The sequence below is a fragment of the Chenopodium quinoa genome, unplaced genomic scaffold (assembly GCF_001683475.1).
Source record: "Chenopodium quinoa cultivar QQ74 unplaced genomic scaffold, ASM168347v1, whole genome shotgun sequence".
Classification (NCBI taxonomy): Eukaryota; Viridiplantae; Streptophyta; class Magnoliopsida; order Caryophyllales; family Amaranthaceae; genus Chenopodium; species Chenopodium quinoa.
In genome coordinates this window covers 10688514-10704904 of record NW_018743292.1, presented here as the reverse complement: position 1 = coordinate 10704904, position 16391 = coordinate 10688514, and the positions used below count along the sequence as shown (strand labels likewise).

The 16391-nt window shown below is 35.0% G+C and overlaps 3 protein-coding genes across 3 annotated transcripts; 1 reads left to right on the top strand and 2 right to left on the bottom strand.

Annotated features, from left to right (window-relative positions):
• Positions 1–3697: 3697 nt before the first annotated feature.
• On the bottom strand, positions 3698–7198 carry LOC110736987 (probable xyloglucan endotransglucosylase/hydrolase protein 27). The gene is made up of 4 exons (XM_021917329.1): positions 6404–7198; positions 6188–6288; positions 5489–5697; positions 3698–4568 (listed from the first exon to the last, which is right to left on the bottom strand). The coding sequence occupies exons 1-4, from the start codon at positions 6633–6635 to the stop codon at positions 4064–4066; spliced, it is 1047 nt and encodes a 348-aa protein (XP_021773021.1). The 5' UTR covers positions 6636–7198; the 3' UTR covers positions 3698–4063.
• LOC110735942 lies at positions 6725–10059 on the top strand. The gene is made up of 5 exons (XM_021916115.1): positions 6725–6777; positions 6929–7022; positions 8147–8565; positions 8615–9854; positions 9937–10059. Exons 1-5 carry the CDS (start codon positions 6725–6727, stop codon positions 10057–10059), a joined length of 1929 nt encoding a protein of 642 aa, XP_021771807.1.
• A 174-nt stretch (positions 10060–10233) lies between these two features.
• LOC110735941 (PKS-NRPS hybrid synthetase CHGG_01239-like) lies at positions 10234–12348 on the bottom strand. Its single transcript, XM_021916114.1, has 3 exons — positions 11766–12348; positions 10982–11539; positions 10234–10844 (listed from the first exon to the last, which is right to left on the bottom strand). The coding sequence occupies exons 1-3, from the start codon at positions 12346–12348 to the stop codon at positions 10234–10236; spliced, it is 1752 nt and encodes a 583-aa protein (XP_021771806.1).
• Positions 12349–16391: the final 4043 nt, after the last annotated feature.

Here is a 16391-nt window from a genome sequence, read left to right as displayed (position 1 = left end):
TTAGACCCATCCCCGCCCCGCGACCCGCCAAAGCTAGACCCATCCCTGCCCCATCGGGGTGGGGATGGGGCGGGTCTCCTACTAGACCCGCCCCACTGACATCCCTAATGTTAATTAATGCATTCTAATAATCAAAATATAATCAAAAGTTGAATTGATGATTGTAATGATGGATATGAACCAAAACTTCCAGTAGCTACGAAAATGGTCCAGCATTTATATAAATAAATAAAAAAAAATAAACAAGAATTGCAGTGAATCATTCGATCAAACGAAGAAAAAAAAAACCCTCAAATATTACATAGCAAAGATTTAAAAATAGTAGACGATAAACATAGCTAGTCAAGTAGTCATTATAAATATAGTAGTTAGTCAAATGTTAATTTTTTTTTTTTTAAAAAAAAAAAAAAAAAAAAAAAGCTTCATATATCGTTAAAAACTAATAATTACAAGAGTATAAAAACCACCTACATGATAAGAAATGGAGAACAATCAATCTAACCAATCAACAAGTACTGCATGCATGTAATAGTGGTATGTAGTGCAGACAATAACGGGAACAAATAAGAATAATTTTGCATATCTTTACCAAAATGTATACAAAAATATATACATGTATGTATAAACGAACCCAATAAATAAGACTACCCAAAAATAAAATAAAAAAATATTGGGATACTAATATTATAGGCAACAAAATATTACAAATTATTTTATTAAATTAATAAGTTTGACATATTTAGATTCTCAAATATTACGAATATCGGGTAGATAATTTGCCTTGAAAGTGGCTTTTTTCCTTGTCAATATCAACGCCCTAAAACTATATGCTAAAAGGCAAATCAACAATGATATATATCATCTCTTAATTTGCCTTTTTTGGGAAATTATGTAAGCTTTTAATGAGATAAACAAATATCATATTTTAATTACAACTAAAAGTACCTAGACATGTTTTTTTTTTTAACTTACATACAATACCATATCTTCAATATCCATATCCCAAATCATCCTTAATTAATTACCTTAAAAATATATTTGAGTAATTTGACTATATGGTAATGTGTGATTCACACAATCATATCAACCAGTGCATAATATCTCTCAATTAAAAACAAAAAAGAATTTTCCGTTGGGAAATAAAATTTTTTGTAAGTAAATAAAGGAAAACATTAAATTTTTCCTTTAAAAATATGATTTATAACCTAATAAAGATACATATTTTTACTTAAATTTTTTTGACACATTATTTTTTATTTTTTATTTTATTTTATTTTTTTTTTGGGGGGGGGGGGAAGAATTTTTGACACATTCTAAAATAACCTCCTAATTTAATTACCCAACAAATTTAATATTCATGAAACAAAATCATCCATATAGCATTTACTTGTAATTTATGAGACAATATTTTATTTAAGGAAAATTTATCAAGAATAATATGACCTTTGGTTGGTATAACAAAAATAAAATGACCTTTTGAATATATCATAATAATATGACCTTTAGTGATATCCGTTTTAAATAGTAAGTGACATATTAGTATCTTATTTAATAGGTTAAAGCAAACACGTGTCGCATTGCGATTGATTAAATTTTAAAAAAAATTAAAAATACCCCTCCTCTGCTAGCCATCAAACACTGCAGACCCAGCCCCCTCCCCCACCAGCCATTGCAGGCCCAGCCCCAATCCCTCTGCTGGCCATTGCATTGCCGAAACTCCCGCCACCCCGACTTCCATGAAATTTTCTTAACTTAATATTTGAATTTCGATGACCCTTATCATAACTTTTTTTTTTGAACCTATTTTATATGAACTTAACAGAAGTTTATAAAATCAAGTGAACATAACATGCCCTAAATTAAATCTAATTATTTTCAACAAATTAAGGCCTGGTTCTTTTCACCTAGAAAAATAATATTTGGTTAAAAATAAAAAAATAAATAAATTAATTTAAAATAATTTCAATTCATTTAAAATCAGTAAATTAAAGAAATAGAAAATCAATAAAAAATAATAATAATATTTTTTAGCACAGTATTATTAATTTCAGTTCTGTAAAAATAAGAAGAAGAGAACAAGCCCAAAATACACTATTTTACCAAAAATTATGCATGATTTGACTTGTTTCTAAGTCTTTTTTATACATGATACAGGAACTTCTTTTGCATCTTCCTAATAAATTGATTCATACTTGTACAGAGTAATATAAACACTCTTTAGCATGTTTGAATTTTTTTTTTATTTTTTTAAATTACAATCCATACATAATTAGCATTTTTTTTGTTATTACAAGTAATGACTACGTAAAATGTAATTGATTTTACATTTTAAGTATCACCTCTAAAAACTTTAACCTGGTTATTTGGCTTCTACATCAAATTCCATGTTCTAAAAACATCCATTTAAATCTTTTTAAAGAGAAAACCCATCATAACTCCATAACTAATTCCACATTTTAGTGTAGTACCATTTTCAAAAATGTCAAAATAGACTAAAGAGTGGACCTATTACCTAAAAAGGAAATCCAAAAGAAAATAATGTTCCACTAGAATTAATCATAAGCCGATCCATGCAAACCAACATCATCATCATACATAAATGTTATTCTTTCATTTTATTAAAATCCCATTACTTTGGCCCACGCCCTACTAATAAAACGTCCTATTGTCGACCCCATTCACCATTTTACTTTTAAGCATTCAAATTTTGGTTAACCTACCTCGGATCCCACTATTTAAACTTTGCACCGAAAACGTTTTAGCATGATTTGACAAACTCACGACAAAAGTTATCATCAACTAACATAAATTATATTTGGTGCATTGCAAGTCATAAAGGGGAGTAATATTAAAACCCGCAGAAATTAATCTGATGATTTAATGTCTTAGGTATAACAATGACAAATTTATTTGACAATTGAAATACATATTGAGTACTCCCTCTGTCTCATTTAGATCGAGTTCTTTGAGATTGCTCCATTGTTTTATTTAGTAAACTTTTTACTTGCAACCCTACTTTGCTCTCTCCATCTCTGTCGTCAACACGAGTTGCAAGTGTTGCAACCCCGTGTGCACAATGAAATCATGCTTACTTCCACTGTCTCATTTGGATTGTCCGGCATTCCTCTTTAAAATGTTTCTTTGAGATTGCTCCATTGTCTTATTTAGTAAATTTTTCACTTGCAACCCCACTTTGCTCTTCCCTTCTCTCTTCATCAACACGACTTGCAACCCACAATGAAATCATGCATCCTATGTATAAATTAAATCACATTCGCAACATTATGTGCATAATTTTGCCTCACTACTCTTAATAAAATGAATTTTTCGCTATGAAGCAATGAAAAAGGGTGAACTGTGGAGGGAGTAACAAGTACGGAGTATACCAAAATTCTACACACGAGTTAAAGTAATATTGATGACGATGAAAATTGATCTATTACTAAGCTAGTGGGCAATCAACATAAACATGGAGTAACAATTATAACAAAATGTTGCACACACTAGATTAAGAAGGGCAAACTCAATAAATATATAGAATAAAAGAAAACAGAAAAACATACACTTGCAATCAAATATTCTGTGATCTAAGAATATTGTCGTATTTATTGACCAAAGGAATCAACATAAGACGCTAAAAATTTATTAAAATCACAAGACATAAACACAAATACACAATACGACCGACCTTACGATATTTAAAAAGAAAATAATAAAATTATGAAGGAACAAAAGCCAAGAATGGCCATATCGTCAAACAAAATCCAACAACAATGAAACAATTATTTACATACCATATGATGAACCCACTATAATATTAAAACTTGATACCTAACCCATTAACATATTTATGCGCCTGTTACATTTTTTTTTTTTTTTCTTATTTTTTGTCTTTTTCCTCTATGTTCATGTGAACCAAAGATAAGACCCCTAAAGACAAATATTATCCAAAATAAACATTAATGAGATATGAGACCAACATCCATGGACCAAAAATAATACTCCATAATCTAGTAGGAGAAATTGTGGCTAGCAATGGTGTGTGATATGATAATCTATCCACTTAAATCGAAGCCTTGGCGTTTTTGGTGGTACCACGGTGGTGATGACGCCTCCCATGGTGACGGCGGCCTCCTCCAAATGTGACAGGGTCGAATTTCTTCAAGCGGTCGGCCTCCTGAGAATCAAGAATACACTCGCTAGGAGGAGTCTTGTACCGGGCCTTGTCATAACAATACGAGTAGGTCAAATATTTCTTCCTATAATTTGCCATCTTAATCCTTTGTGAAGGGGTGATGCCACTTGGTATTGAGCCATCAATCAATGAAATATCATCACATTTTCGAGACCGTTCTATTGGATCAACGGCACAACCATGGAGAACAAGGTCGGAGAATTGAGCAACATAAGGGGCATACCTATAGTCCACTTTATACTTCCCACCATTGGTGGCCCAAGTTGAGGCATCCCATATTGTAGCATACAATGACATAGGTTTCGAAGGGAAATCACGCTTCATTGCTGCTGTCCTGTTTATCTCCCTAATGGGAACATCATCCACATAAAATCTGCAATGGATTGGAAGAACTATGATATAACATCAAAATAGTAAACATCACAAACAATAATATCATTTTGATGCTTTTCGAGCTGTACATTTTCAATATATTGGAACTTAGTGGAATATATAAATGACATGGAAATAAAAAGCATATAAAGTCATGAAATTAGATGAGGGTCCAATATTCTCTAGGTCCATGTTGAGGCAGAAGGAAACAATTGCCAGAGAGGTATCTTAAAAAAGATCAGCATAGACCACAGAAAACCATATGAGAAGCGCCCCTCGAAAAAAAAAGAGGTAGGGGATACTACATCAAACACCAGATAAATTTCAAGTTGCCAACAAGATATAACATCAATAATATCTAAAGCTATGCTAAAGTCCAGGAAGAAACCACCAAACGTGACTCGGAATTTCCACCTATACGATCATGACATACGAATACACGATAAAAATATCAGTATGTCCTGGGCCTGTAAGAGACTAAGACCAGAATTTTTCACACCACTTACACCATATCATGAAGATAATCGGACCGAATAAATTGCCACATTCTGCTTCTCAGGAATTAGTTCTCCATTGATGAGAAAGAAAACTTTTTTAGCCTATTGATTAATCAAAACTTTAGAGCCGAAATAATAAGTAGAAGTGCTTAACAGTTGTCTGCTAGTAATTGACATTCCAAATTAAGTCATTATCAATAGTGATATGATGTAATCTAACTACATACTCCATACTAAAACTAATCCTGCTCTTTTGTTGTTTTCAAATTTCAGCAATTGTATTCACTACTAACACAAAAGAACTATCAAAAAATAAAGTAAAGTTGACAATGTGAAGGACGTCAGCATGATAGGTTACAAAACGAACAAGACACACACAACACGCCCAATAAACAAATAGAATCAAAGAGAAAAAAGGGATTACATTATTTGATCCTCTGTCCAAAGAATGCTGTAACGATGAAATTCCTCCGCAGGATCGAACCACAAGGTGTATCTCTCTTCTCTCCCTACACTCGTACTACCGTTTCCATACACATTGGTCTGAACCCTCCATTCCTTGCCTCGGATGTTCCCTAAGAACTCGAAATCGATTTCATCGTGATTTCTCTCATACATATCACCATTAGACATCTGAAAATCGAAATAAACCCACAAATAAACACTCCTGCTATGCATTTCTAGTCTACCAGCTAGTTGCTGAAATCATTGACATAATCACATATATATATTATATGAAAAATTAATAATCATTGTAAAACAAGTGTTCTGTTTCTGAAAAAATTAACACTCAGCTCATAGACCAAGATGATTATAACTTCAAATTTACTAGGATTAGTAACTTCTGATACAAGATGTAATTATGATTAATTAAATTACTGCATAAATGAAATTTAATTAACCAAGACTCAACATTTATGAAATTTTACTAATTACTACAGTAATTATCATAATCAGAGCTTAAAATCATCAATTAATAAAAACCCATTTAGCAATATACTACTAGAAACTTCTACCAAAAAAATTGCAGATTAATTTAAGCAAGAATACAACTCAATAATCAACAAAAATAAACAGGGGAACATTTCCAATAAAAAAATATTATTTAAAAAAAATAACTTACATAGAAGGCAACGACAATCCCTGCAGTATAATCAGAAGGTAATTTAATCGAAGCACTGAAAAACCCATGTAAGTAGAGGTCATGTGACATAAATCCAGAACCTGGGCATATAATTTTTTAACAGAAAATATTAGAAAAATTACCAAATATTACCAAAAATAAAAATAAAAAATTAAATAAAAAAACCCAGAAAATTAGAGAGTTAAAGAACCATGCCTGTTCTTTCATCAAGAGAAAGAAGAACAGATTTTCCATCTCTAATAACCATAAGATTATCATCTCCAAAGAGATGGGAATAACCTTCATCAAATGAGATTATGGGTAGATTATTATTACTAATTACCTCAGAATTAGCAATTATCTCCTTAAAAATACAAAAAATTAGCAATAATGTTGAAATTAACCTATTTCTAAAACACCCCATTATTTTTACTTTTATTGTGTACATAAAAAGAAGGTTTATTGTTTAAGTGATGATACTAAACCCTCCTAAACCATGCAAATTTCTGAGCAAAAGAAAAAGAATGTTGGAGAAGAATGAATGAGAGAGAAAGAAAGGAGCAAAAAAGGGTAAGTGAGAAAGAGACACTGTGAGTGTGAGGAGGAATGGTTTTATTGGTGGAGGGTGGTGGTAGTGAGTTTTTCTACCCGTTAATCTTTTTTATTTTTATTTTTGGAAGTTTTATTATTTTATGGAAGAAATGTGAGATTTTTAATTTTATTTTATTTTTTTAATGGTAGAAATGTGAAAGTTCCTAACTCTGCTTCTAGTGGGGTGTTTTTGGTAACCGGGTTAAGTACAAGTGAAGGCAAGAGCATTTCCAAGTTTCCAAGGGTAGCATGTACGGAGTAGCAACAATGAAGTAGTTTGGCTTGGCACATCAAATATCTTAGGTCCATTTCGTGTTAAACGTCGTTCGCAAATTATAAGGTGACGCTCGTATTTTTGACTTGAATTTCCTAATTTGCCCCTCATATATAAATACTCGTGAAACTAACTTCCGACACTCACAAGTCATTTCACAACCTACACAATCTCTCTCTAAAATTTTCTCACTCTAAAAAAAAAGTCAGAAATTAAAAAAAAAAAATTGTTTCTGATTTTGAAAAAAAAAAAAAATTTCGAAAACCCAGACTTCCGCCTGAAAAATCCAGAAGTTTGGTGGAACTTCCGGAAATTTCAGGCGGATGTGGTACTTCCGCCTGAAATTTCCGGAAGTTCCCCCAGACTTCCGAATTTTTCAGGCGGAAGTCTGGGTTTCTGATTTTTTTTTTTTTTTTTTTTTTTTTGTCGTGATTTTTTTTTCATGTTTTTCGTGATGAATTTATTTCTTTTTTTTTTTGAGTAATATAATTTTATTTATTTTATTGTTATTGTTATGCATTATTGTTATGTATATGTTTTTTATTAATTTTGGAATTTTTTATCCCTCGTGATTATTGATATGTATTTTTTTTTACTAATATAATTTTATTTTTTTTATTGTTATTGTTATGTGTAATTGTTATGTATGATGTTTTTTATTAAGTTTGGAATTTTTTTTCCCTCGTGATTATTGATATGTATATTTTTTATTTTTTTGTTGTTATTGTTATGTATTGTTGTTATGTAATTTTTTCGTGATTAAAATTTTATAAAAAATTGATTGAAATTATTATTGTTGTTGTTATTACCATTGTTATTGTTGTTGTTGTTGTTGTTGTTGTTGTTGTTGTTGTGTTGTAATGTTGCCGATTTTGTGTTTTATTATTGTTTTTATTAGGTTTATTATTATTGTTTTCAAATTATTAGTAGTTATTATTGATCCTTGGTAATGTTGTTATTATTGTTTATTTCGATTTGGTTTATTATTGTTTTGAAATTATTTTTTTGAATTTGAATATTAGTTGTTCAACTTTAATATCATGGTTATATTTGTAATTATTACTGATATTTGATTTTGTATTTATTTAATGTAGATTGAGGGTTCGGGTCCTCGTCATGCAGTATCAAGACATTTGAATGCGTCTATTAGGAGGGAGTCGGGTCGTTCGGTAAATACGGGGGCACCGTATAATCATGAGCAGCAATATGGGTCTGCTGGGATGTGGTCGGGGGAGCATCAGTCGCAAGAGATCCCCCCCATGTACTCGTCAGGCCAAGTGCCGACATCTGACGAGAAGGACGATGAGCGGGCAAGCCAGGCAGATCGAGATAAAGAGTACGACCCTCAGGATTATCATACGGTGCATAGGGGTCAGCAAGGGCGATTTGTGAGTAGCAGTCAGGCGAGTCAGCCTTCCATCAGCTCAGCAGAGGCATGGGTAGTTCAGCAGCCGATGCTAGGTGGTCCTGAGGATGGTACTGTTATCCCCAGTTTTGGTGGTCACGTGGCTGCGTATATTTGGGGGCGGGCAGGAGCGTAATGTTTTACGCTGTTTGAGCAGGACACAGTTGTATTCTGCATTGGTTACCTGGCGAGGCCGTCTTGCACAAGAGCATCTGGAGCTGATTGACGGTAGTGGTCTGTCTCACTTACCAGGGATCATGTTTAGGCATTTTGACTTGCCGTTGATTTCTGCGTTTGTTGAGAGATGGCAGCCAGATACGAACACCTTTCATATGCCATTTGGGGAGATCACGATCATGCTGCACGATGTGTACCATATTCTTGGGCTTCGTGTTGATGGATCCATGGTTTCCACTATTCCTAGCACGGACGTCATACGGGACGCGTGCCAGGTTACCCTGGACATGACTGCGGAAGAGCTGAACGAGAAGTGTGGTACGAAGACCATTTGGCAGGGTAGTGGGATGCTGACCGAGAGGATTATGGACTCGACCTTGGAGGAGCAGAGGCCCTTCAGTGTCCATTACAGTGCCTACATGTGGTTAGTACTGGGCGGATGTCTGTTTTTGGACAAGAGTGGTAACCGCACTCATCCTTCCTTCCTCAACGAGCTTGTTGTTGAGGATCTGCAGATTAGTGACTACTCTTGGGGTTCAGCTGCTCTGGCATATCTGTATCGCCAGTTGGGTACGGCATCAAGAAAAGATGCCGATTCAATCGCTAGTTGTCTCATGCTTCTGCAGGCGTGGATCTACGAGTACTTTCCGTGCTTCCGCCCTCAGCAGGGTACCTTGACGAGGGAGCTTAGTATTCCTCGTGCGTGTGCTTGGGATGTGGGATCGGGATGCTCGAACAAGAGCATAGAGCACCTCCTCGCTTTTCGTGCTCGATTGGATCAGCTAACCGACAATGAGGTCAACTGGTTACCGTACGGAGTTGATCCCGCTCGACGCGTGCCGGCCACTCTATTTATAGGCTGCATCCAGTACCGGAGCATCATTGAGCCATACATGCCTGATCGAGTGGTCCGACAGCTTGGATTCGTGCAGGACATTCCGCGAACCATTATCAGGCCTGAGAAGGCCAAGAGACCGACGAACTTGAAGATGTATCGGGTTGACTTTCCGATCGAGATGACATCTGTGATGTGGACTCGGTTTGTCCCTGGTTCGTCTTTCAGTGTGGTCTTAGGTGCCCTCACCAGACTTGGTGCTGGAGCTCCTACGGTCGCTCCTGGTTACATGCAGTGGATGTACCGATTTTTTCATCCTCGTCTATCTCCTGGTGGGTCATCAGATGGGAGTACTAGACTACCTGAGAGGACTAACACGGATTATGTAAGTATTTGTGCTTTATTATACTATTAATACCACTTCAAATAATTGTAATTTGTATAATATGTTGTTTTCTTAATTGCAGTGGATGGGTCGATCCATGGAGGTTATCAACAGGTCACTGGAAGAGTATCCCAACATGTCGCGTGATACGAGGGCAATGGTTGTGCAGCTACGAGCTTACGGGAAGGCGATGATGGGGTTGTGAATTTCTTGTTTTTTAGTTTTATATTACTTGTACGCACTTCGTTAATTTACTTTATGTTCGGCATGTACAAATGTTTTTTTGGTTTTGTTGATACTTTGTTTGATTACGTTTCTTGATTTACATATTATATATCTACAACTGTTCACCATAAATGAATGTACATAAACGAGTTCACTATCTAATTAACGCATCCCACATGTTCCTTCTAACTGCATAACGTTGATCCCAACCGTCAACACTTGGCTCGTGGTGCTCGGTCCACCAACCTGCAATCGGGGGTAGTGGTGAATCTGGTGCAAGATCAATACGGATAAAATGTGAGCCCCCAACTGTAGCAATCACAAACTCTCGGGTAGGTGCCGTAACCGTCCTTCGTGCCCGTAGCGGCAAGATCGTGAGACATGGGTAGTAGCACGTTGGTACTTGGCCTACACCAAGAATAATAACCATTGCGTTGAACCAAGTAGCAATAGGAAATAAATATTGAATTGCAACCATCCAATGATGGGAATCAACCGCCCCACCGTCCCATTGAATATGCTCCACGTTCATCCCAACCCTTCCAAGCCCGTAAATCCTTTCGTACAGGACTGGATAACCGAGGACCTCGTTAGTTATTGTTTCTCGAGCGTCATACCATTGCCCCTGGTCATCGAAGAAGTCGGCCACACAACGAAAGCTGCAGTTACCATCGCCAATGACATCCTTCCATCTTGTGATGTAAGGCAATATCGGTCCTGGAAGTAAGTGTCGATACCGGCTTTGGCTGATGTCACATGGATCTTCTGCACGAAATTAGAGTTCAGCTATAAGTACAGTAAATGTTAAAATACGTGAAAATCAAAATAGCCAATCTTACCTGTTTACTGCGGACCACGTTGAGTGTTTCGACGGTTGACATGTTCGAAATAACAAGGATCACGTCTTGCATCATTGTTCCTTCGTCGATCCCGAAAATTGTGGTTTACAGCAGGATCTCCAAGGTTTGAATGATCCGGATGCAGCTCCTTCTCAATGATGCGAGATACATTTCGAAGAACAGCAGGATCACTACCAATTACCTCGTCCACCAGCGAACGAAAATGTGTGGCGTCCTCGGTCGAGTCATTACCGAACACCGGTACATCATCACCATCACCGATAACCAAGGTCTTCCAGAACAGGTGAATTTGCCTAGTATACAAGCCTGTCGCGGCAGCTAGAGAATCATGTATCTGGCAAGCACACGGCAAACCGTGGGTCACACGCATTGCACATACACATCGCTCATACACCTGATAACTCAGCTCCCTCATCCGTTTCGTCTCGTCGTCGAGAACCTTCAAATAATGCTGAGACACCTTGCCATTAATACGTGACAGTGGCAATTGTCGGTACTTCTGACCAATCTTCAACCTAGACGCCTCCAAACCATTACGAATGGCGATGATCTGATTACCAATGTGGCAATGAACTCGGGCCCATACGGTATCCAAAGAACCTGCACATTTCAAAAAAACTGTCAGGAGTGATTATCATAATAATAACAATCATAACAACAACAACAATAATCATTATTATTATTATAATAATAATAATAATAATAATAATAATAATAACGCTAATAATAATAATCAAAATCATAACAATAATAATAATCATCATAAAAAAAAATAATAATAATATTCATAATAATCAATAACTACAGCAAAGTCCAAACAATGAACCTGTCGAAGATTCAAACCACATCTTCACAGCCGAATGTTGGCTCTCAACTCTGCAAGTGCTGGTGTTGCCAAAATGCAGAACTTGGTTTGTCCAAAATGTCACAAACTTGGTTTTATGACAAAGCCACATTCTCTCTACATATTGTATCACCGCTGGATAACTTGCCCACCGATCTTTCATTGTTTGTACAGCAGCATTATAATCCTCCTCGGTTGCAGCATCCATGATACGTTTCCATTTCCCATTTTTGAAACTCGCACCGATCTTCTTGTTTTTGAACATATCAGTGACCCGAGCCTCCACATCTTTGTTAATGTGCCATCGACAAAGTAAGTGCGGGGTCCCTGGAAACACTTCTCTCAATGCCACACATAGCCCAAGCTCACGATCTGTCAAAAAAACTGACGGTTCCCTATCATACCCAATCAAGACTCTCAGTCTCTGCAGAACCCATCGATAGCTTGCCGTGCACTCGTTACGCATGAACACGTAACCAAAGAGGAAATTCTGATTTGTCGGTGTCACACCTACTATCTCAAATAACGGCATCCCGTATCGGTTGTTCTTGTAAATGGAATCCATACCGATCACATATGGGTACGTCCGTAGTATGTCTACCGTGACTGGGTGCACCATAAAGGCGTGCTGTAAAATGCCTACATCATCAGACATGACCTAGTACAGATACTGACCCTGTCTCGCCAAATGTAGAAATTGCCGAACTACTCCTCTTCCATCAGACATCTCCGTTCTCAAGTCATTTCGGCAGTTGTAGAGATGTGTCTGATGTTTGGATGATCATCAGGAAATTGCTCGGCAATAGTCGCCATGATGTTACGCGGTGCCACCTTAGACTTCGTCATGTCACGCACAACCTTCTTCGCATCCGGGCTCAACCCACTAATTTTCCGATGCCCCTCCTGATACACAATCATTAGATGGTTATGGGTCCCAGTTGAATCATTTTTTACCCGGATCTTCCAACTGTCGGTGACAAACTCGTAATATATCTTGATGTAGAAAGGACAACCATTGGCTTTGGTTTTAGTGTTCTTCTGAATTGCGTTCTCAAGATCTCTCGGCTTGCTCCTACGTCCCCGATCACATCTCAAATACCGATACGACCTACCATCCCTGGTTTTATTGAAAGACGATTTGACCAAAATAAATCCCAGATTTATGGCAACAGCATCCGCCCATTGAATTGCATCATCAAACGTTCGAAAAAACGTATTTGTGACAAAATTCGCACTGTAATTCACACCGTCACCGCCTTCTTCAAACTTCGAATCCTTTAAAAATACAAGAAAACACAAAAAACACGCCAATATTAGTATTTTACTTATAATAATAACAACACCAATATTTTTTAAAGAATAATAATAATAATAATAATAATAATAATAATAATAATAATAATAATAATAATAATAACAATAATCATAATCATAATCATAATCATAATCATAATCATAATCATAATCATAATCATAATCATAATTATAATCATAATCATAATCATAATCATAATCATAATAATAATCATAATAATAATAATAATAATAATAATAATAATAATAATAATAATAATAATAATAACAATAATAATCATAATCATAATCATAATCATAATCATAATCATAATCATAATAATAATAATAATAATAATAATAATAATAATAATAATAATAATAATAACAACAACATTAACTAAAATTAACTAACATCAACTAACACTAACATTAACTAATATGACAATATTAACTAACATAAACTAACACTAACATTGACTAATATTAACTCATTAACATAAACTAATACTTACAAAAATAACTAACAATAACAATAATAACAATATTAATAACAATTACATAAACTAATACTAACAAAAAAAAACGAATAATAATAACAATAACAATAATAATAACAACAATAATCATAATAATACTAAATAATAATAATAATAATAATAATAATAATAATAATAATAATAATAATAATCATAACAAAAAAAATATTAATAATCATAATAATCAAAACAAAAAAAAATAAATCATAATAATATGAATCAATAACCAAAAAAAAAAAATTTGAAAAAGGACTTCCGCCCAAAATTTCCGGAAGATCCATGGAGGATCCGCCTAAGATTTCCGGATCCTCCATAGATCTTCCGAAAATTTTGGGCAGAAGTCCCTTTTCCAAAAAAAAAAAAAATTTCCGACTTACAGATTCTTCCGAAGATGTCTCTGGCACGATCGTTGTCGTCGTTCATCGTCCAAAACCCGTCGCTAAACCTTGATAATTTTTTTTTACAAAAATTTAATACTTTTGGAGGTGGGCTTTGGAATTTTGGGCCTCGGGATTTTTTAAAGGCAAGTTGCACGGCTCAAAGGCCTCGGGAATAATATTAAACTGCTCGGTATACTATGTGACAAAGTGGTGGAGCCTTATATAGATCAAATTAACACAAGGGCAAAACGGTAATTTCACATTTAAATGGGAGCGTCACCATGTAAATTGGGAGCGTCGAATAGCAATTCACTTTTCTAATGTTTGAAGCTTATGATTAAAGTAGGTGCGAGTTGTATCGTGTCAGCGTACCTCGTGCTCAAGCAGGTCGTACTCTAAATGGGTTAAGAGTTCTTTGTGTAGTGTCAGGTTTGTGTTGGTCTTTCATAAAAAGAGCCCATACACGATCAACACACGTATCATGTCAATAGGCCCTTTAATATTTTATATATTTGGTCAATTGGTCAAAAATCAGTGGGTAGGACCATAAAGCTCCTGTCAAACTCATGCCAAATTTTAAATATAAAGTCTATGCATGGCTCATGGCCCATTTGCGTGCATCTCATATAGTGTTGCGCTTGTGACGAGCTCAAGTCGGGTTGGGCCATTTTCATGAGTCATGTTGGCCTGACCATGCGCACTCTAGCTTTAATATTTTATACCTTGCATAATCTACATTATTTTTGCTAATAAAAAATTTATAAGCATTGCAGCTTGAACAAGCATGGTGCTTGTTTTAGCTACAAGTAAATATATACACATATATGTTAGATAATTTGCAAGTATGTCTTTTATCTATACCATGTAAGATGCTAAACGAGTTATTCAGGTTAAGAGGATGTTTGATTCGTGATATTCATCTAGGCGTCGTTTGATTTGCAGAGTAATATGGGTTTAATTTTAAGGTTGGAACTTATAGTAAATATATCATGTATTTCATTTTGTTTGGAAACGGACATTATCATTGATACCTGAACGTATGGTACCTAAATGACTTGAACCAAATGCCCCCCAACCCACCTCAAGGTAAGAGAATGAATAAATATGACACAAATTCTTAGCTACACACTCCACTCATATATGAATATATAGTAATTCAAAAATGAATGTACGTTTTTTTTTTCCTTCTTTATATCTTAACTCTGTCTCTTCTTCTTTCTTACCTCTATTAATTTTCTCTCTCCTCTTTTTTTCCCCCCTTTTTTTATAAATTAATTTTCTTTCTTGCCTCAGTTTCTTTCAATCTTTATACTTCTTTGTCCTTCTAATTAAGATATTCTCCAATTTGTCACCATTGTAGCATCCTCCATCATCATCATCATCTCCGTCACGATCGTGAAACTTGAGGTAATTTTGAGTTTTTTTTTTTTTTTTTAAAAAAAAAAAAATATAAATATGTGAATGTTGTAAAATTGTTGATTTTTATCAATTTTGCATTTGTGATTCATAATCTATTATGTTAAAGATCGATAATTATTATCTCTATGATGAACCGAGATTAGATTTAAGACGGATATTCAAATTTTTAGAGTAAAATAATTACAGTCGAATTTGTGTTCTGTAAATAAAAAAATTATGAATATATAGTACTTTAAAATTGAACATTTTGTACAAAATGAACATTTAGTTCACTAAAAATGAACATTAGTATATAAAAAATGAACATAATTTAACAATATATTTTATCTTTATTTTTTGTTAATTATTATATACAATGAATTTGAACCTATATGAAAATCATGTTAATTTTTAATATACTAAGTATTCATAATTTTTTTAAACGTGTTCATTTGTTTACGTGTTTATTTTTTTATATATGTATTTGTTTCGGGGTTTTCTGATGTCCTGCGGGAGAGTTACAATTCCGAGACTGGAACCGGACGCCTGTACCTGCAAAATAACGGAGACTCCTGAGAGCTCCGCCTCCAACGGTCAAGTTAGTACCCGATTAAGGAGTAATCAATACAGAAATTAAAGTAATGAGATCTCTCTAGGTGAGAGTGCTTAGTGTTGGTAATCTGCGTTGTTAGCGAGATTAGCCGGTTGTTAATAAGTCTGTTCTTCTCTGCTTGATCTCTTAATTATTCGGTCTTTTGATTAATGAGGATTAATCGAGTATTTATAGCCTTGGGAAGCGTGCAACTCTCTAGGTTTAAGGTAAACCTAGGGCTGATCGGGCCTCTAGACTGAATTGGGCCTTGATGGCCGGTTGTCCCATTTGGCATGGGTGGACACGTGGCGTGTCTTAAGTGGTCCGTGGAGGACGTATCTGTGATTGACACGTGGCAGGTTCCTGTTGGCCTTCGTGAAGAACACGTGGCGGAACCTGGTTGGTC